General features: G+C 35.1%; 3 protein-coding genes and 1 pseudogene across 3 annotated transcripts; all 4 read right to left on the minus strand.

The window, feature by feature from the left end:
• Nucleotides 1–52: 52 nt before the first annotated feature.
• LOC110695887 (protochlorophyllide-dependent translocon component 52, chloroplastic-like) lies at nucleotides 53–3,138 on the minus strand. Its single transcript, XM_021873115.1, has 7 exons — nucleotides 2,134–3,138; nucleotides 1,854–2,041; nucleotides 1,572–1,661; nucleotides 1,236–1,422; nucleotides 787–987; nucleotides 492–682; nucleotides 53–397 (listed from the first exon to the last, which is right to left on the minus strand). The coding sequence occupies exons 1-7, from the start codon at nucleotides 2,689–2,691 to the stop codon at nucleotides 142–144; spliced, it is 1,671 nt and encodes a 556-aa protein (XP_021728807.1). The 5' UTR covers nucleotides 2,692–3,138; the 3' UTR covers nucleotides 53–141.
• A 116-nt stretch (nucleotides 3,139–3,254) lies between these two features.
• On the minus strand, nucleotides 3,255–6,567 carry LOC110695890 (annotated as a pseudogene).
• Nucleotides 6,568–7,267: 700 nt separating this feature from the next.
• Nucleotides 7,268–10,329, minus strand: LOC110695893 (G-type lectin S-receptor-like serine/threonine-protein kinase SD3-1). The gene has a single exon (XM_021873123.1). The coding sequence runs from the start codon at nucleotides 10,176–10,178 to the stop codon at nucleotides 7,689–7,691; it is 2,490 nt and encodes an 829-aa protein (XP_021728815.1). The 5' UTR covers nucleotides 10,179–10,329; the 3' UTR covers nucleotides 7,268–7,688.
• Nucleotides 10,330–15,578: 5,249 nt separating this feature from the next.
• On the minus strand, nucleotides 15,579–18,895 carry LOC110695894 (IQ domain-containing protein IQM2-like). Its single transcript, XM_021873124.1, has 8 exons — nucleotides 18,632–18,895; nucleotides 17,676–18,236; nucleotides 17,496–17,561; nucleotides 17,321–17,409; nucleotides 17,125–17,212; nucleotides 16,773–17,009; nucleotides 16,562–16,663; nucleotides 15,579–16,475 (listed from the first exon to the last, which is right to left on the minus strand). The coding sequence occupies exons 2-8, from the start codon at nucleotides 18,192–18,194 to the stop codon at nucleotides 15,705–15,707; spliced, it is 1,872 nt and encodes a 623-aa protein (XP_021728816.1). The 5' UTR covers nucleotides 18,195–18,236; nucleotides 18,632–18,895; the 3' UTR covers nucleotides 15,579–15,704.
• Nucleotides 18,896–21,968: the final 3,073 nt, after the last annotated feature.

The raw sequence follows: 21,968 nt of genomic DNA on the forward strand, positions 1-21,968 counted from the left end.
TATTTCTCTTAAAGACTGCATTCAGTAATTAGTTAAATTTGGCAATCTTGTACAGCTATTTTTTAAACTTTATTATGTCAAATGATAGATTTAAATTGTTCATACAATAATTACTCCATACATATATTGTTACAAAGATGCTCATTCAACTGTATGGTTATAATCATGATAGCGAAAATTTTTGTAAATGAAAACAGACAACCATTTTGAAGTTGCAAAGCACAGGATGGCCATCAGGAACACACCACTCCGCTGAACCGTGGTCATCATACCCTGCTTGGTTAGTCCAACAACGCCAATTAGGCCAAATGCCATCACCTGCAGCGCTAACTCTGCTAAATTCAACCCTTTATACGCAGCATTACAGCTCGAACAGTTCACCACATGAGTCCAATACCTGATACATTAATTACATTAGTACCATGTATTTGTTGCATTGACTGATTTATCCTGATCAACAGCAACCACATAATGCATATATTTAAGTTTACCTGTCCATTAACTCTTCCCGTGGAGGAGTTGGGGGAAGAGCACCTCCATTGAATTTGGAACCCCAATCCACTTGACCTTCTGAATATTCATTGAACCACCTTCTAAACGCGACAACAAGAGCATCTGCCTTTGTTGGTACATAACAAACTTTATGCCAGTTAATTGGGCCAAGCTCCTTTGTTTTCCGTTCCTAAAAGATGAGAAAAAGAAAGTTTAGGAGAACCGACAGTAGTAAATCTGATAAACATTGTGCAGCTAGAAAGGCCACATCTAAGAAGTGGCAAAATTAAATACCTCTAAGTGAAGAAGATATAGATCAGAATCAAGAACCAAGTTTTCCTTGAGATGGAACACCCATCTAGGGATGATTTGATCCATCCAAACCTCGAAATTTCTTGGAAATGACCATATCAATCGGCTTTTGCCTGGACTGATGGGAACGCACAGAAATATCAGAATAGCTCTTTTCTGGGATGGTTCAGCCGGTGATGAGTCCTGACAACCAGTCACTTATTCATCATGTGTTTTAACATTCCAATGCAAAACTAAGCAAAATATCTGAGAGTAATGTCAATGCCATCTAACTCTTAACATTGGATAATTAAGTATACCAAAAGGCTTGTTCTCTAAATCTCCTCTGATCTAGCAATTTGTCTGTGTTTATTATTTAAAATGTAAAATGGAAAGAGTTTTTCATTACATTAGTGGCAAGCATAACGGGGGAAAACCTGAATTAAATTTACCTCATCAGCCACTACTACTGATGACAAAGGTCCATTGCCATTGTAAGGAGATGGATTTGGGTAAACATAATAAACGAAAGGTGCTAAGAACCTGCTCGTTCCACCCCAATCTAGCTTCGTTGAGAAACCATTGATGTCCAAGTGTTTCACTCCCATGTTAAGTGGTTTCCCACCTTCTTTATCAACATTGTTTACGGAAAGGTACATATACAGTGTTAGGCAAGTATAATATGATGATAATTGCTAAAATAGTACTATAGTAAAATGCATTGCCTACAAATTGAAGAGAAAAAAGATTTTAATACTGAATAACAAGGAGGATATCTGAATACTTATCTGAGATCAGTAAGTGTCGCTTCCAGTATACCATAATGTGCGTAAGGAATATGAGCAGGGTCCATAAGATTTTCAATGAGAAATTCATACCTGCAAGTGAAATAAGTGGTCTAAGATAGCACTTGCACAGTTTAGTATTTGCCAGAAACTCATTGATGAGGAGAAGTTTTACTAGTTACAACATTGAGTTGTACACTTGTGCCTATAAGGCTTAGCAATAATTAACTCGATCTAAACACGTACTAATACTAAATGTGATCATGTCAAATTTGTTTATCATACCCATAGTTGATATCTCTGTTAGATATTAAATGGGAGTAAGAGGGATCATCAAGCTCAGGAAAAAAGGGAGGCCTTTTCTTCTGAAGAACGTCCTTAAATTCAGGATCAGAATTTGGCCAAAACCAAACAATGCCATTCTGCACCGTGCTTGGATATACAGCTACACACGCTTTTGTGAATGAATGCACCTACGTGCATATTTCACTTCAATTAGTAGTTGCATATTGAAATGATAAAAGAATTGGCATATATACACATTTTGTAGGGGGGAAAAAATTACCTGGGGGCCATCAGGAGGAGCTTGTGGTATAAGTTTGCAATGACCAGAGGCATCGAAACACCAGCCATGGTACACACACTGAAGCCTCCCAGACTGATCAATGCGGCCTTGAGATAGAGGAGCCAAGCGATGGGGACATAAATCATCAAAAACTTTCCACTCAGATTTAGTCCTATCCCACCAAACCACCACATCAAGACCCATCACCCTTTTACCATGAGGCTTCCTTTTATCCAAATCACATACAGGCATTACCGGACACCACTGATCGTACCATTTAAACTTGTCTCCTGATCTCATTGCAGCTTCATTTTCAAGCTCAAATTCCTGTTGATTTGGTGATTTAATGTTTTTCTCAGTGCTATAGACAGATACAGTCTTGGATCTCTTAGTGGTAATACTGAACTTGTTACTTATTCTGTTGTACTGACGATAAGGAAGCCGAGTAGAATCAGATGGCGTAAGCAACTGACAAGTACTCTTCCCACTCCTTGAAATATGGATTGGAGAAGCAGTAAAGTTTGGGATGCTGGTTGACAGCAGGCTGAGATGAGCCATGGCTTGATATTTTTACTTTTATTTTATAAAGAAAAAAAAAAATGAGATGCAAAGATGAGATGCAAATCTCGCTTTCTTAAGCAGCGTGATCCTATAATGTGTATAACTGTATAAGGAAAGCAGGAATTCAAATTTTGATTGGACCAAAAAGTTTGATGGTACAACTTGTGGGTGGAATGAATCTAAGAGAAAATGTTTTAATAGCCTGGCCTGGGCCCATCACCTCAGTAGAAGACGTATTTCATGTAAGGAAATAAGAAGCATGTGTTCCTCAAGGCTATATAATAATTGATTTATTGATTCAACCAAATAAGCTTGGTGAAGATGGGCGTGTGACTCAAGGAAACAAGCTCAAGTAGAAAATCAGCAATTGTGATTGTTTTTAGTTTGTTGTACAGCATGAATATGACTGCATTCATCTTCATTAACATATGCATTCATCTAGTTTGATGTACTAATACTGATCACCAGTGATTGAAGATCAGAAGACATTATGATATTTGCTCCAGAATTCTCTATTGGAATGCGGTTCTGTGAAAGACAAATTAGAAAGAAAGAGCTCGAGAAGTAGAATAGTTCAGCACCTGATGTTCAAACTTATATAGCCGTAAGGCATTTCAACAACCATTTATGGGAGAGCTAAAGAGCTAAGTTAATAATATGTTAATCTGAATTCCCTCCACAAAGAATCTAATTACAAGCAACAGCTTACATTTTTTTTTTTTTTTTTGAATAGAAGCAACAGCTTACATCAAATGGCCTGAGGGCTGCTCATCTCAGAGCGTGGTTGTAATCATGATAATGGAAATTCTTGTATATGAAATGAGACAACCATTTTGACACTGAAAAACATATCAATGCAGCCAATAACAGAGCACTTCTCTGAAAAGTGGTTAATGCTCCCTGCCTGGTTACTGCAGCAACCCCAATTAGAGCAACAGACATGATTTGAAGCGCAGTTTCAACAATATTGAGCCCCTTATATGCAGCACTACAGCTGGTGCAGTTCACCACATGAGTCCAGTACCTGAAACATTTTCAGCAACTATATCTATTAAACTGTTAAAGTCAGCCTTGGCACCTTGGATCGATTTTAGTAACTGCTAGCAAGATGACAAATATGAATTTGGCATGAGGCCCAATTCAACCACCGCGCGGGGGCTGGGGTGGGGGAGAGGAGAGGAGAGACTAACAAAAGGCAAATAAGGATTTTCAAGGCTGATATTTTTGCATACGTCAAGCATAAATCTGCCAGCACCAAAACTTTCAAGCTATGGTTCCGCAAGCAGGTGCTCATGCAATTATTCAAGGTATACAACACAGACAAGGTGAAATATGATAAGAGTAGATTATCCAAAGACCTCATAATTGTACTATTTTTTTCAAGATTTATAAGAAGCCAGGACCTAACTGAGAGGGGACAGGGCAAGTGTAACCAATAAAGATCATATGTTTAAGTGTTCAACACACTCGAAGCGACTACTCACCTATCCATAAGCTGCTCACGAGGAGGTGTTGGAGGGAGTGATCCATCAAATTTCAGTCTCCAATCAACTTGACCTCCAGAATACTTCTTCAGCCATTTTCTGAAGGCAATTACAAGAGCATCTGATTTGGTTGGAACAAAGCAGGCTTTTTGCCAATTGGTAGGTCCAATTTCCATTATCTTGTGCTCCTGCAGGAAATGAATCAGACAGCTGAAAAGATTTCCTAAGAGAGCATTTCTGGAAAGATTTCCTAAGAGAGCACTACTTTGTGAAACATATTAATCCAGGAAAATATTTTCTAAAAGGTTTATGCAGGTTACATACAAAACAGACTCAACTTTGTGAAACTGTAAGGTTAGATAGGAGAAAAGCACTGCAAAAATATTGATTCAGAGCATTCTTTTAAATTGCATGCCACAATGTTTATCTAGCAAATAAAGGCATTTCAACATGTCTGAGAAGCTCAACTTCATTTCAAGGATTTTCAACATATCATTTCGGCAAGGAAGAAAAAATTACCTCCACGTGCAAAAGATACAAGTCTGAATCCAGTATAAGATTTTGCCCTATATGAAACACCCATCTAGGCACAATCTGATCAATCCAGACTGCAAAGTTCCGAGGAAATGCCCATATGAATCGACTTTTTCCAGGACTGACAGGAATGCAGAAAAAAATCAAAAGAAATCTTCTCTGCTTCCCTTCCGACTTCTGGAGAATTGAAAATGGAAAAATACACTTCAACAAAAAATCACAGAAAACTAGAGTGAAGCATATAAATCCAACTGATATTCTGCAGTCAGTGGGGCTTAGGGAGATTTATATATAACTAGTTTAGGCCCTTTAGGGTTAAGGCAGGTCAAGAGGGTGATTCATACTGACACTATGAATTAGTCCGTGTAATGAATGACACATAAATAATCATATTCAAAATTAAGCTGTAATTTTATGTGTGGTGAAAGATGGCTTCAGGGCTTTCAGCATCCAGTTTTGCTACTTTTAACTGCTTATCCATAGCCCTAGCAATACATTTCCTTGCGATTAAAGAAAAAAGAAACTTGTCAGCTGCAAACCACTAAATAACAATCAGTGGTACAACAACTGATTACCATTTCAGGACTGGATGATGATTGGCCTTGATTTGTTGTTGAATTTGGAAGAACAAAAAAGACGCACGGTGGAATAAACTTGCTGAGCATGGAATCCAGTTTTGTTAAGTTCTAGAACATTGATGTCCAAAGGTCTCCCGCCTTCTCTATCTGCTTTGGGTGTGAAAATAAGGGTGGATGTAAATCCCTGAAGCTACATAGAGAGGTATAGAATATAGCTAAACATAAAAGTGATGCATAGATGTTCTTATCTGTTTTTGTCAGTTGGAATTCGCATTATTCCATAGTGTGCATAAGGAACATGAGCAGGATCCATAAGGTTTTCAACCAAAACCTCATATCTGAAAAGGCAGCCACAACCATTAATATAATTGCACTATGTGACACGAATTGGCATAACGATTATGCATACCCGTAAGAAATATCCCTAGTTCCCATGGACTTGGCATATGATGGATCATCTAGTTCTGCAAAATAAGGAGGTTGTTTCTTCGTAAGAATGCTTTTATACTGTGGTTCACTATTTGGCCAAAACCAAAGAATGTCATTTTGGACTGTACAAGGGTAAGATGCTACACATGCTTTCTTGGAACTGTGAACCTGCAAAATTATGTATGGCAATCAACAAGTTACTCGTACTAATATAATAATAATAATAATGTTAATAACAACTTATACGAGTAATTAAGTGTGAGAAAGTTAACCGGAGGGCCGTCGGAAGGAGCTTGAGGGATGAGGCTGCACTGACCATTAGAATTGAAACACCAACCATGATAAACACACTGCAATCTTCCCCATTGATCAATTCTACCCTGAGACAAAGGAGCCAACCTATGTGGGCAGCAATCATCACACACATTCCAGGTTTTGTGATTTGGGTCCCACCAAACTACCAAATCAAGACCAATCACTCTCTTTCCATGTGGGACCCTCTTATCAAGGTCACATACAGGGGCTACTGCATACCACTCTGAATACCAATCGAATTTACCATCATCTCTTTTCTCACTCTCAAACTCAACTGCCTTCTTGCCTCCTTCTTCTTCTTCTTCAACTGCTGGTGTTGCTGAGATTGAACAAGGTGTGCCGCTGTAAAGCTTGAATCTTGATGATGAATCACTCAATTTCGGTAATGAAACCTTCATTTTTGATAATGATGTTGGGATTCCCAATTGGGTTTGCTGCTTCACCACTCCTGTGGTTACCAAATTAAGGGTACAAGCCATGGAGGAGAGAGAAACTGTAACCTTCAAATCCCAATTAAGTTTTCAACAAAATTAATTTTATTTAAATTAAAATCAAATTAATACGCACCTTCTTCAACTCTTGTTGCTTGTCTGCTTTCCCTCCACCCATTTTCAGTGTACACAGGCCACTCAATTACACGTTTCAAGGATATTTGTTTTTTTAAATACGGAGTAATTATTTTTAGGGTTTTTCTAAGCTATACCCCTAAGGTATTCGAGTTTCTAAGGTATACCCATGCTTTTTCAAGTTTCTAAGTTGTGCCCCCCAACTTACTATCATTGATGAATGATACTCACCTTGGGACTTCCACGTCACCTAAAGTTAACTATAAATTTAATAGAAAGATGATAAAAGGTAGAAAAATGGTAGGATAAAGAAATCTTAGCCACCGTAACCCTAATAATGAAAACTGAAGCCATGAAATCACACTCTCAAATAACATTTAAACAACTAATAAGGGTACATTTTAGTATTCATAAGGAGTTGAAGGGCACAACTTAGAAACTTGAAAAAGCATGGGTACACATTAGAAACTCGAATACCTTAGGGGCATATCTTAGAAAAACCCTTATTTTTAAATCCAAGAAACTTCATTAGTAAACTGATTAAGGGCATGTTCTCGTTGACTGAACTGAACTTATTATAGTTGAACTGAAATGAAAATAATATGAGAACATGGCCTAAGTTTACTAATTAATTTTTTTTAGATAAATAAAAAACAGTAAGATTAGTAAAATCAGTTAGTGAAATATTTTCAAAGTTTCTTATGACAAGTATTGTTTCAATCTGCTCTGCTAACTCCCTAATTGCAGAATGCTTACAATGCTTTAATTTCAAAAAACATTATACGAAGTACATGGAGTGCCAGCCTCCAAGAAAAATACTGTACTAACTTAAGATGGAAAATACAACTTCATCTTCGCGGTTACACAAAATGGCTCGCTTTACTAAATGACAATGTGCATCTATTCAAAATTCATTTCACTTTACAGAAGATTGCATTGGTTAAACAATTAATTGTAACGATTGCTCGCTGAAGTTCAATCTTGTTACGGAGTAAAATTAGCATGATCAAACTCCAAGAAACCAGACTTCCTTGACTAAAAAAGACTACAAAAAGTCAGAAGTCCTAGCCAAAATTCAGCTTCTTCAACTAAGGAAGTTCTTGAATTTCATTGTGCTCCTCCGCTTCAATCTGTTGCCCCGCTCTGAAGGCAAAAATTGAGGGAGGTCTATCTACAGAAAGTGTACCTTCCAACACCTTTACAACTTCACCAATTGAAGGTCGTAAAAATGGTTGAGTTTGCACACACCAAAGAGCTATTCTAACTACTCTTTCTACGCTCTCATACCCATCCCGTCCTTCCAGACCATGTGTTTCCACTATCTCGCTGATCAAACGGTTAACATCATCATTTAGTGAAGGATTCCTCTTGACCCTTGTAATTTGAAGCAACATATGTCCAAATTTGTATATATCCCTCTCAGATGCTGACTCTGACGAAGAGCCTGCTTCCTCCTGAAAAATGCCCTGAAGTCCAAAATCCATCAGCTTTGGCACCAAATTTTGATCCAGCATAACATTTTCCAGCTTCAAATTTCCATGAGCCACACAACTTTGACACTCCAAATGTAGATAGGCAAGACCCCGAGCCACACCAAGAGCAATGTTGAGCCTCTCCTGCAAATGTAGCTCATTTGTATTTCTCTCACTATCAAATAGCCACTTATCTAAAGAACCACATGGTACAAACTCATAGATAAGAAATTTATACTTCTGATCACAACAGAAACCCTTTACAGCAACAAGATTCCGGTGATGAGTTCCACCCAATATAGATACTGCTGCTCGAAAATCCTTCTCTGATACAACAACATTAATTAGTGATTTTACAATAATGGGAGTTTGGTTGGGAAGTATGCCTTGGAATATAGAGGGGCCAAGTTGAGTTGCAAAGTCTGAAGTAAGCTCTTTTATTTCTTCGAATGATAACCTTACCAGAGCACTGTATTGGGGGTTCTTTTTAGCATCTTTGTTAAAGGGAATTCTTGTTAACACAGTATCTTTCTGTCTATGATAAACAAACCAAACAAGAATTTCCAATGTGAGAGTCACCAAAGCAGTAGCAAGCCCAATCAAACCAAGAGCAGTCACAAATTTACCAGCACTTGCATGAGCAATGATTCTTCCTGATGATAGTAAATTTGCTGTTCCTTCACCTTGAGGATTGGCATTTCGAGCTGAAACTGCCTGAGGAACCAAACAAACCTTTAAGAATGAGACAGCAGCTAAAGATGGATAATTGTACCCACTAATAAAGCTAGTTCTTTTAACAGTACAAAGGCCTGAACCGTCATTTTTGGAAGTTGCAGCTATGCAAGAAGTATCATTAGAGCAATACGCTTTGCAATTATCCTCGTTTAACATAACATCAAAGTCATGTGGAGGATAAAGACCATAAAGGGCAGTGTGTTTCAAAACCATCATGCTTGTGCGCATTTTACAGTTACTTAAATCCACCAACTTTTTGCAGCCAGAAATACTCAAGTCACTCCCTGTAGAGCCACTACCCCCATCTATGGTACCCTCATGTAAGCAATTACAAACAGGTCCAGTAGCATTGAAACCACACAAGCTATACAGTCCACAAGAGCCGAACACATCACATTGGTTTTCAACTGCTTGCCACCCCACCTTCCACTTCTTCAGCTCATCGAACCATGAGTATATCCTCAAGTTTCCATCAGAATCAATTCTAAGATGCCTCAGACTCACAGAAGAATCTTGGAAATCTTTGCTTGATATAGACCAAATGCTTTTGTTAGTAGCATCAAAGACTCCCAAAATACCATCAGAATCAAATCTTGCTGCTTTAGTACTAATAGGAGAGGGGGAGCTCAAAGCACCACCACTCTTCCAATAAGTCACATTGCTCTCCCACACCAAAGCAAGCTCACCAGAAGGGCGAATCACAAAATTGTAATAACTCGATATGGATTTTGTGGAAGGCGCTCTAAGAGATTGAGGGAAATGGAAAGATTGGCGAGGAAGTAGACTACTAGTAGGGCTATTAAAACTCTGCCAAACCACTTCATCCTGATTGTTCAGCAAGACTAAATTACCATCATCCAAAAGACTGGCTTTTTGAACACCCAATTTGGAAGTATTGCTGCTCCAAAGAATTAAACCATTGGTATTCTCAAACAAAACCAACCTACCATCCTCAGAAAGCCTAAATGTAGAATTCTCAGATACCCTAAGACCCCCACCAACAGTCCAAACAGGCAAATTAGCTACTTTGTTGCCTAAATTATACCTAATTCCAACATAAACTCCGTCATTATTATCATCATTAATACTTGTCAAATATCCACCTTCTAAAAATCCAAATGAAAAAACTCCATTTTGAGAAACCCAAGTAGTAGTTTTATCAAACCCAGAAACCTCAAATCCTAGAGGTACTGAAGCCTTACCCACTTCCTCACAAACCCCAGAAATAGTAAAACCCAGCAAGATAAATACATCTACAAATAAAGCCACAGAAGCATATAAACTAATAAAGGATTGAACTTTGGAGCTCTTACCTTGAAAATGCTTAACGGGTGTTCCATGGTTGAGCTGATTTGCCCAGATTGCCAACATTTTGTTTAATTTACAGTGACAAGAAATTGAGGAAGGAAAAGAAGCAGTTTAATTTTGTCATTTCAAGTTTCAAATGGAATGAATGAATATCTGGGAAATGAGTTAGCAGAGTAACAAACAAAGTTGACATCCTTTTGAGGTAGAAAATGAGAGCTTTTTGAAAACCTTTATTTTATCTTTATTTTGTTACTAAGTGCTCTACTTTTTAAGGGATTGTCGCTCTCAAACAATATGATAATCATCTTAATTGATGTAGTATTTTTTTTAATTGCTGTAGTAAATAAAGTATTAAGATTAATTCTGTATGTTAAGACTAATTTAAAATCCACAAATGGGCCACGTGGAAATTGGATCTACATGGGCCTTGTTCCAGTTTGGGTTTTGTCTGAGACAAACCAAAAACACACTAATACGGAGTAGTAATTCTTGATCAAACCTACAAACTTGCAAAGCCAACATTTGTACACTTTCCTGCAACTACCATTATTGTTAATTATAAGTCGACATGGCTTGGCAGAGAAATGATAATGTTATGTGCCTGTTCTTTTACAACATGGTACGGTATGCATCGGCGGTGCCTTTAGTTTATTAAGGCAATACTCAACATGATTATATGCTTATAGCACTCCCGTGTTTATTTTATTTTATTTAGATAATATTCAACATGTTATATGCATAGTGAAAGATATGTGAGTGAATATGAATTGATCGAAAATCAAATGGACATTGATTGATTGTAACAAGTCATTAAACAAATATGTATGATCAAGACTAGTATATTGATAAGATACCTAATAATTTCATAACACATGATTTGTAATCTACTACTCAACCCAAAACAATCTTAAACGCAACGATCTACTTGCATTATGATTTATGACCTTTAATGTTGTCCCATGTTCAAAAGTTTGGACCCTACAGCCCTGCCACATATCTGAGAAATGTGTTTATGCATTATTTTATTTTTTTTTTATTATTGAGACTAGCTAATGCATGTGCAAATTTTTGTTTTCGAGTAGAAATAATTACTTTCTCTTGAAATAAAAATTCCTTGCCAAAAAAAAAAAAAAGTACTATTGTCCAAAAAATATGCACATAATATCTAAATCGGGGAAAAAAAATTGCACATTAGGCTTTAAAAGTATAGATGCATATTCAATAGTTGAATACTAATTGTAGGGTGTATGAAAGTATGATGCATGTGTACACATGAGAAATACAGTCAGGAAACTTATTAGCTCCACAAGCTCTCAATAACTAGTTAGTACTTAGTAGTTACAATGTTTTGGTTGGAAAACAATTTATTTGAAGTTACTCCAATATTTATGTTTACAAAGATTGTGGGCCTTCTAGTAACTTTTATGGATCAGGGTTGCATGTGCTAATTACCATGACCACCTTTTCTATGTTTTTTGGGCCTTCGAGTTAAGCATAGCTTTTGTTTCCAACAGTAAAGAATGATTATTAGATGAAAAAAACCCAAAAAAAAATCTTTTAAATGAATTCATTAATGTAATAAATATTCATATGAAATGTACAAAAGAACTGGATTTAATAAAGAAAATAGATAAAAGGTGTTCATAGTTGAAAAGAAAGAAGGAATATTTTTGGGAGAACATTCTAACAATTTAATCCTGGTATTCCTTCCTCAAATCACTGTTGCTTTGTTTTATAAACAGACTAGCTAGTCATTGAAACTTGAAAACTCTTATCAACACAAAAAAAAAAAAAATTATACAGTACAAAACTAAAAGTTTGATATTAGAGCCGGTTTGGTTTATTTATGTTAATATGTTAATATTGTATTTATGTTAAATTTATCTTATTAAGAGTTTTAGGCTTATTAGGTTTCCTAATGTATTGTGTATATATACGTGTTTATTATCAATACAAAGCTTAATCCGTTTTCTCCACAATATTCTTGAGTTTAACATGGTATCAGGCCTCTCTAATTTCTAGAGAATTTTTTTTTCGATCTTGGTTTGGAATATCGAGTTGACATTAAACAAACAAATAAAATGAGCTGTACGTATAATTTTCCAAGATTTTGACGCATCTCAAGACAATTTCTAGTTAAAAAAAACGAATGAATTGATGTTGGTGAACAAACTTAGTTTGGCGCAGTGCAGGAACTACAAACACCTGGGAAAGAATCCTAAGTAAAGATTTACACATGAATCCTCGAAATATATACTGTATATTAAAGTCAAATGAATTCATAATATAAGTATTGAATTTAGTTGAATAAATGATTACTCCAAACACACAAAAATAAAAAAAGTTGTACGTAGTGGGGAACAATAATCTTCACTTTCCCTCGATATCATATTTAAATTATTGATTACAGTAATAGTAATACATATGGAGGTGGAGTGGAGCTATACTAATACAATACATGAGCAAATAGAAAAAAGTATTTATTACACTACTCAAGATTTACTTACATCTACAACTCACCAGTCTTGAATTTTGTTCCACACCATTCCATATCTCCACCAGTCAAAACACACTATCCATGCCCTACCATTAATCAAAACAACCTTCTTGGTCTATTTCGAATTCATAAATATTTCTAATATTGGATTAATCGGAACTACTCTCTTTGTCTCATTTCAATTTACTTGTCTTATTTTGTGATTTAGATCAATTGGAATAAGTAAAATAATGACACAATACAAGAAGATTTCATGTGGTTAAAGGCTAGGAGATTAATGTTAACAACTATATATATTACTACCATACACTCTCATTTCTTACATGAACAATTAACGTACACCGTGGTTAAAATATCAAGTTCATGACTTAATTTAGGTCCCTTATTATTAAAATACAACTATCATAATGCTATCTAAATTCTAAAGACTCATTAATAGTATAAAACTATATATGGTATAGATCGTATATATTGTATGCAATATGGAGTATTATTAATGTATTGTGATGATGACACAAGTAATGAAATCAAATAGTATTAAGAAAAATAAAGGTCAAAAGTATCCGACATAACAGCCAAAAATAATGTCACATTGTCACTACTCTCTAGTCTCTACTCAATCAGTTTGATGGCTGTGTAACAAAACTAGATATCCATGCCTCTTTTTGCAACAAGTATGGCTTCCTAGAAGCTAAAAATCATACTTTTCAACTTCATTTTTCAATTAGTGGAGGCGTCAAAATCAGTCCAGCCACTTATTAGTATTAATTTACAGTATAATTGTTTGGTACTAGTACGTATTATATATATTTTGGTTCACTTTGTCATCTTAGTACGTACTCGGATATAAGTATTTGTTTTTCCAACCTTCTTACAAGATTACACGTACTACTATAATGTTGGTGTGTATCACCCTATCTATAGGAATATAGGATTGATAGTCATGTTGATCGGTAGCGTAACCTAAAATAGATTGATATACCTAAATCCTCCAAGGGTTCTAATATAATTAACCGTCTAGCTAAGAGTACAAAATATTAACCACTCACATGTTTGGAACAAACAACGTAACGCATTCCATGCATTTCAATTGGTGTTATTTTGCCTATTATTTCACCAAAAACATGCATGCATAAAATCTACTACGTATCCCCCAAGTTTTAGTTGTTTCTTTCCTCTTTGACCAAGGCAAAGTTTTGGAAAACAATAAATATTGACTTGATTATCTTGCAGAAATGTGTTTCATTGAATTGAATTAGCGCATAGACTTGGGGAATAAGTAAACCTCTAAGATCCTAACTAATAATACAAGACTAGGAATCAATTAAGATGTAGATAAGGCATAAATATGTGTTTCCCAAACACACCAAAACTCTCTTTAGACCAAGTCTTATGCAAGCCCTTAAAAAGTCACTTGCTATTGAGATATTCCAAAGGAAAAGTGAATTAAATTTTCTCCCATTTTCCATATACTAGAAGGAAACTTCCTAAAACCATACACAACCAATTTGTGTTGCCTAAGCCCTAATTAAGTATCAAATAGATGTACTCGTTATTATAACAAATTTAATTATTGATCATGCTTACATACATAGGTGATAAAGAACAAAATCTGATGCAGAGCTGAGCACAAATTGACCCGATGATATGCATATATTAGTATGATTGATGGGAGTATATAATTTCAAAAGTAGTTGACGTTGATAATCTTTTAATTAACAATAAATGGCATCACCTAATTGACATAAATGCAACCACTTAAAAACATATTTGTTAAGTTGTTGTAATGCATGCATGCTTTAAGTTGAAAACAGAATAAAGATTCTGGTTTTCTGGTGTTTTTGCTTGTACTTGTTAGCGTACTCATGTCTGCAGACCTAAAAACAAGAAGCATACATAATGTTGAGAGTAACATTCTCAAAATGCATGAATTGTAGCTCATCAGATAGATCTCTAGTCTTTCACATGTCTACTTGTTGTGTATCATTCAATGTGAACACTTCTTCCTTTGTCTTGCTCGTTACCATGTTCTGTTTCCGGACTTCCCTATGATTAGTACGTATTTCCTATAAACTACTCTTATTTATTATAATCAACTTGATTAACACAACCTTAATACTCAGGTTACAATAATTATGGGGTTTTCGAGTACTCGTTTTCTCTTTACCCCAAACATTCACCAACCACAAGGATTTGGTTGCCTGGGTTAAATATATGATCTGATATATACAAATTAATCAAGTTGCGTGACAGAAGAAAAGGCGGTAGACACAGAGTAGAAGGACCAAAATTATTCAGGCTTTAGCGACTAGTAGCTCTGGTAAAGTAAAGTAGTACTTCGTATTTTGTATAACCAAACCAAACCCAGCAAATTTATGAATTAACAATTCTCAAATAGACCAGGTCTATCCGCGTACCTCATATTAATTAGTTTCTCCAGGCCAGCTTGTTTTCACACTGCTACAAATCAAAATACCTGCTACAGTAATAACTATGCTCACTTGGTGTTATATGGTGAGAGGTGCCGCAAGTCACACCTAAACAACTTATTACTATGTCACTCCCGATTATAATAATTTACGCAACAACATAACAAGTCACCCCTAATCTAGTTGGCCAGACCAAAATGTTGTGGTATGATATTTTGTCATTTTACTGTAAAATTTTCCAATATATATAGTTAGAGTTATGGATCAATCAATACATGATAACCCTGATTTTCACAATGGAATTAGCAATAGGGCAAGGTAAGTAGGTAACAGAAGCTGAAATAGAATGGCGTTTTGAATGGAAAAAAAAATACCAGCACAAGATAACTGTGATAATAAATAATCTTTTGTTTTGTATATTCTTTTCAATTTTTTACATTCTCCACTTGTATAAGTATGGTATCAACCCAATGAAATCTACAAAACTTGTCATTGGGTTCATATATAAGGTGAACTATAATGTGTATAGAGTCAAGGTAAGAAATGAAAAGAATGCCTAATGTTAACAATCTACTATCTTCAATTCTATACACAAGGTACAGAAAGAATAAAGAACAAAGAATATTGGTTGGTCAGTGCTACCTCCTAATTTACTAGTAACAGCTAAAATGTACGTTTTCCTCCTTTGCACAGGGGTGACAACTGCATTTGGCAGTGCCCAAGGCCTCTTCGTGATACTATAGGTATCGGTGTTGATGCCTTTGGAAATGATCCAGGGGAGAAGAATGATTTTGTCAGTGCACAAGCACTCCTTGGAGACAAATTCACTTGCTCTAGAGCTCGGAACTGAAGCCCTGATGGGTAATCCCTCACACACCCAATCCGAGGCCCTGCTCCTGTCGTCCATCTACAAGACAGTTGCTTCCCAAGCTGATATGACTTCATTCCTTTATGAGAATTTATTCTCTGCAGGATTGATTCTGCAGGGATAACTTCTTCTTCTTCTTCTTCTTCTTCCTTCTCTTTTTCTTCGACCAAAATGCCTTGTGATTCCACTTGCTCATCCTGCTCAGAGGCTGATCCTTCTTCCGTAGCTGAATCATAACCATTGTCCTCATCAATTTGATTATGTACACTAGGTTTTGTGGCCAGATGTTCACTCTGCATGGTTAGAAGCAATTCATCTCTTCTAGGTATTTCAAGATTGGTTAATTTTCTATTGAAGCGAATAGAATTATTTCGTCTGGGATGATCCATTGCAACAGCAGTCTCCTGTTCTAATACATCAGGTTTTGCTTCATTACTGCCATCCAGATTGACATTGTTCATTTCAACTGTATTTTCTGCAACCAGTTCTTCTTCAGAGTTGTTTCTCCAGTGGAGACTGCTTCTTTGCTTCACTAGTTTTTGCTCGTCCTCATCCACTGGATCAAACTGAACAGACAAGTTGAGAACTTTTAAGTTTGTATTTCCTTAAAGAGATCAAATCAAAAAAGCAAAGAATAGAGCCATTAAATTACCTTAACATCTGTAAGATCCACATCATATTCACTAAGGAAGGAGAGAAATTCTTGAAAGTTTTCCGGAGTAGGCCTATAGTGACCGCTGTGAGGCCATACTGCCTGATCAAGAGCAAAGAGGATATGCCATCAGTAACCACACATAAATGTTTAACAGAAAATATGAAATGTTTACTAATTTAACAAAGTGCATTTAGACTATGACTGTTACCTTTAACATGCCATTCTCCAAGACTAATCTCCCAGCAGCCAATGTAGCCCCTCCAGCGAGAAAGCTAGAGTGCTGAAATGTGCCTTTCTTCTTCTTGCCAACATATAAATTCTTGGATGTACTCAGCACAAAAATCCATTTGGCATTGGGATCAGATGAGGTGTCAAGAAGCTCCCCACTTTCTTTGTGGACAAATTTCCCGTTCTCAATGATAACTTCGTAGGCCTTTCTTTCCATCTGAAATAACAAATTCAGTAAGAATACTGCCCCTATATAATCATCATATACTTTACTTCTATAAACTCGGTATAACAAATCAGAACAAAGATAAGAGCGCAGACATATTGCTTACCGGGCCAAGATATTTAATGCACTGCTGTTGAAGTTTTATCCTTGAACATCTCTCTGTACTGACCTCTTTACCTTCCCCAATATCAAGCCTGCACCAAACAATACGACATCTATCAGAAAAATGATAATTTTATCATGGAATAGTGCAGCTAATTATGGTAATTCAGTAAATATGCAAAGTATTCAAATCAACTTACCAATAAAAGAAGGGTTCTCTGCTTTGAGATTCAAGCCATTTGGTATAATAGAAATGCAGATTATGTCCATAACGATGTCGAGGGTCAATCTGTTACACAGAAGCACTAATTTAGTATCAAATTACTAATATTCAATACTAGGAAGAATCCAAGTAATCAGTAGCATGAGACTTACCGCTTCTAACCAATGCTGTAAGGCTAGTTTCTGAGCTTTGTTATTCTTTAGCAAACCTTTACCAACCTGCAGTTTGAAAAGAAACATGTGAGATTTTATTCAAGAAGAAATAAACCTACATACAAGTGCAGTAAAAATATAAAAAAAATTACAATAGGATCCAGAAGTTGATGTTAGTACCTTGGCAGCTCTAGTTTTTGCTCTAGACCAACGCGAAATGGCAGTCTCATGGTGTTCAACATCGAAAAAGGATATAGAACTACGCTTGAGCTCTGCAAAATCTAACAGCTTCCACCAGCTTTGCTCCACAAGGACGGCACAATCTGCAAGCTTCCTCCTGGTGCGAAAGCTTTTATAGACTTTCTGCAACTTGACAGCAGCCTCGTCTTTAGGACTACCAGCAACCGGTGATTGTGGATACACATTATTTTGGGATTCCAAACCCGGAGAATTAGGAATAACTGAGATCAATGTATCGGATTCTCTTTGTTTGAAGCTGAAAGAACCTTCAATAATCATTTTTCCAGAACCAAATGATTTCTTAAGAAGCAGAGGTTCGGAATCATCTCCACCTTTGAAACTGATAGACCTTTCAGGGGTTTTAACCTGATCATCACCCAAACTGACAGATTTGACAATGATGCTTTCGATATCTTCGTAAGTGGCAAAGGGACATGAAAGCGAAAATGATATGCCCATCCGACAGTTATTTCTTATTTGAATTTTTACAGTATGTATTTCCTGCACATAACATATTTTGGATTCAATGAATCAGAATCAGTTTCAAATATATTCAATGCCATATTCCATTATTCATTCTTCCTATTTCATTCCAAAAGACACAAAATTTGACTAGTTTGTATAAGATTACATAAAACCTTTTACGGGGACCTACAACGTAGAGCACAGATTCGAGGGTGAATATGATTGAGAGTATAAGCAGTCAAAAAGCCACCCCATTTCACCAAAAAAAAAAAAGCCACCCCATGACTTGTACATTCTATTTTATTTTTATTCTGGAAAAGGGAACGCAATTACTTAAAATACAGGAAAATGGATCCAGAAATTCAATGGATCAGAAAAATATAAATATTCAAGACAGAGTAATTGAAATGAAGAAAAGATTGAAGATTTACCTGGAAATGAAAAAGGTTTAGTAACAAATAATTGAATTCGGTTGAGTGCTTATGTGTTGTAGTAAAAATGGTTGAAAAGGGTATAAGCCCAAGTTCTGTGAAAGTTAAGAACGCAAAATAAAAGAGGTGGGTAGCACAAGTATATATACTGGGAGGGTTGGGGTTGGGGTTGGAATTGGAATTGGGGAGGCTCAACAGAAAGAGGGCAGTCAGCAACCACGTGGAGCGGACTTTAAACTTCTCAACTTAAACATACAAACTACACTTTTTTTTAGAGGCACCCTATTTTCACAAACTTTTAAATAAAACGGATGTTCAGTACAATAAAATACGCAAAAGTCACACTAAAACGCATAAAAGTTATCCTGATATATATGAGTTATTTATGCTTCATTGATAAATTTGACAAAAGTGACACTAAATCTGACAAAAGTATACCCGATGTACAGTAAATTACTGAAAACCGGGTGTATACAAAAGTTTTCCTTTTTCAAACTACAGAGTAGTGTTTTCTGTATTCTTCTTTCTTTCTTTCTTTTCCTATTTTTCATTTGTCGGTGTATTTCTTAAATTCTTGTATTTCTCATCTTTAGTACCTTTGCTCATCAACTTTTGTACTAACTTCATTTTCGATTCAAATCTTGAATACGTACACGTTTGAGAGATTTAATTATAAATTATGAATGCAATATAAATACTCCGTATAACTTAAATGGGTAAAGCGTAGATGTGATATTTAAAAATTGTGATTAAATCGCGTCTATATTATTTACCTTAACGGATCTCTCTACATCCCCACAAAATTACTCTATTGTTTCCCTTCCCTACCTTATAAAAAGTGGGAAAATACTCTTATGAATAGTGCATGGACATTTATATCCCTAAAAATGTTCTTTTACATATTTACCTTCATTGAACTCAAAAGCTTTAAAATTGTCTTTTGAATCACTAAAATTGATTAATTATTTGTGTTTATTTCAATATTTAAAGCATTTTAGAGTTTAGACTCTAGCATTTTTTACACTCTCCATTTTTTTACAAAATATACAATTATATGATGACTTGTTTAATTTATTTTATACGTCTCATCAATAGTTATTTAAAAATTACTATGCAAATAGATATAATAAAATATATATACCATGCAAATATGCATAAGGTATAAAGAGCGCCTTTAATAATTCTCTTTAAAGGGCTAGCCATCGCGCGCATAAAAATCCCTAGTATATAGAAAGACTCAAAAGACAGAAGCTAGAGCCTCTCAAAACTAAGGATTGAAATTAAAGAGCCAGCTAGATCCAATAAGTAGATCCTAGTGTAATTAATAAGGGTTTGTTTGGACCTATATATTTGGGACTCAAGTCATTGGTCACGGCTGTACTGAGTAGTAAATTTTGCTCCAGTCCTTGTACGGAGTATCTTCTTCTAATTTCTTATTATTATGTGGTCTGTGTTCTGTGGAGTGTTATGTATTTCCATGCATAGTGCAACGCATTAGTTCAAGATTTTATTATTTACAGTTTGCTCCATTCAACCATTAGAATGTGGTAAAGCCCAATTAACCATATTCAAATGTATGGTCTAGCCCACAAAGTAAATACCGCCATATTTTGATTGGAATATTGGGTAATTCTCTAGTTTGTTTTATTTGTTAAGAAATGTAAATCATAAAATAACTTCAACTCCCGTGTAAATAAAATCTCTAAACTTATAATATCGTAAAAGAATAACTTAATATTTTCTTATTAAGGTGAAGATATATATAGGAGATAAGGTTCATCCTATAAGTATATATTTACGTTAATGTTTTTCTTTTGCTTCTACACACCATAATATAGTAAGGGTCTGTTCTCATTGATTGAACTGAACTGAACTGAATATTTTATAAGAGAAGGAAATTAGGAGCTGAACTGAACTGAGCTGAATTGAACTTAATTTCAACGTAAAAGAACATGCCCTAATTAAATTACATATTCTCTAGTTGGATAGATGGTATGTACTTGACTTATGAAATCAAAACTTGAAATTAGAAATTAAAATTTTACCAAGTCTCATGTTGACCTCATGTAACATCATAGATTCATAGTCAAGTAAATACAAGTCATTTGTAGCATGAATTTAGTGGTCAATTTAGAAGAAAAAAAATTAATAAATATATAAAATATTATATTTGACCATTTCATAACCCCTTATGTCATAGATTTAATATCTTATGGGGTAAACCAATTCAAGTAAACGAATTCTTAATTAGCTTAACTTGCAAGTTACTACACGTACAAAGAAATTTTCTAATGAATGTTTTTGGGGTTACATGACTAAAAATTCACAATTCAACACAAAATTAAACAAAATATATAGTAGCAGAATATCATCAAAACTTTTAAGCGTGGGGTCATTAACTTAGAAAAAGACTAATATTCCTTAATTAAAAAATTGACTGGATGATGAGGTATTAGCTAACGTACACAAAAGAGATTAGTAAGTTAATTGTAGATTAGATAGAATGTTGAAAACTCCGGTTAAGCGGCAAAAAGGGATTATTGCTGAAACTTCTTGTAATGTTCCTGAGTATAGTGACCCGTACTAAAGGTTGACTTGAATATACTCTTTTTAATTTCTTTATAACAAAAATTAAATTATTAAACAAAGTTGTAGTTGATGCGCTAATGGCAACAAAAAGGCCAGTGTAAAAGTGTTAAATGTAGGTGTTTGCATTGTGGCCCACTCTCCTTATATTTTAAACAATAAACCATTCAAACTTTGTAAATTGTTGTTAAATTTAATTGATTTCTTTATTATCCTTCTACTCACTTAGGGGTTTGGGAGATTAGCTAAGCAACACGGTTGTTTTTAGGAATGTATTGGTAATTTGGTATACTTTTTCCTTTGTTTCTTTTAATAAGTGCAATATATAGGGGATGTACCCTTTTTCTTTTTCTTTTTTTTTTCTAGAGGAAATACATAAAGAGATGGAGATTTAAAAATAAAATATAAATGCTCTAATGTGATTTAGCAGAGATATAGAAATAAATTATTTTCATAATAGTGATTTTTCTTATATACAATGCAACTTTCGAAAACTCTAAGGACAATATAGCATTTATATTAAAAAAAAATCCAGAAATTGCGAAACTCATAGGGTTGTAGATATGCATATTATATATTTAAACGAATTACATGGATATTAATTTATTATATATGTAACAAATCACTACACAAATTAATCGATCAGTGTAAAACATGTTAAGTTAACTCATGTCAACACTTGAGAGTATAGGAGCAGGTAAGTGATTCTCGCTCACTCCCAAGCAAATATATAGCTAGTGGGGTTCAAATT

The sequence above is a fragment of the Chenopodium quinoa genome, unplaced genomic scaffold, assembly GCF_001683475.1.
Source record: "Chenopodium quinoa cultivar QQ74 unplaced genomic scaffold, ASM168347v1, whole genome shotgun sequence".
Lineage (NCBI taxonomy): Eukaryota > Viridiplantae > Streptophyta > Magnoliopsida > Caryophyllales > Amaranthaceae > Chenopodium > Chenopodium quinoa.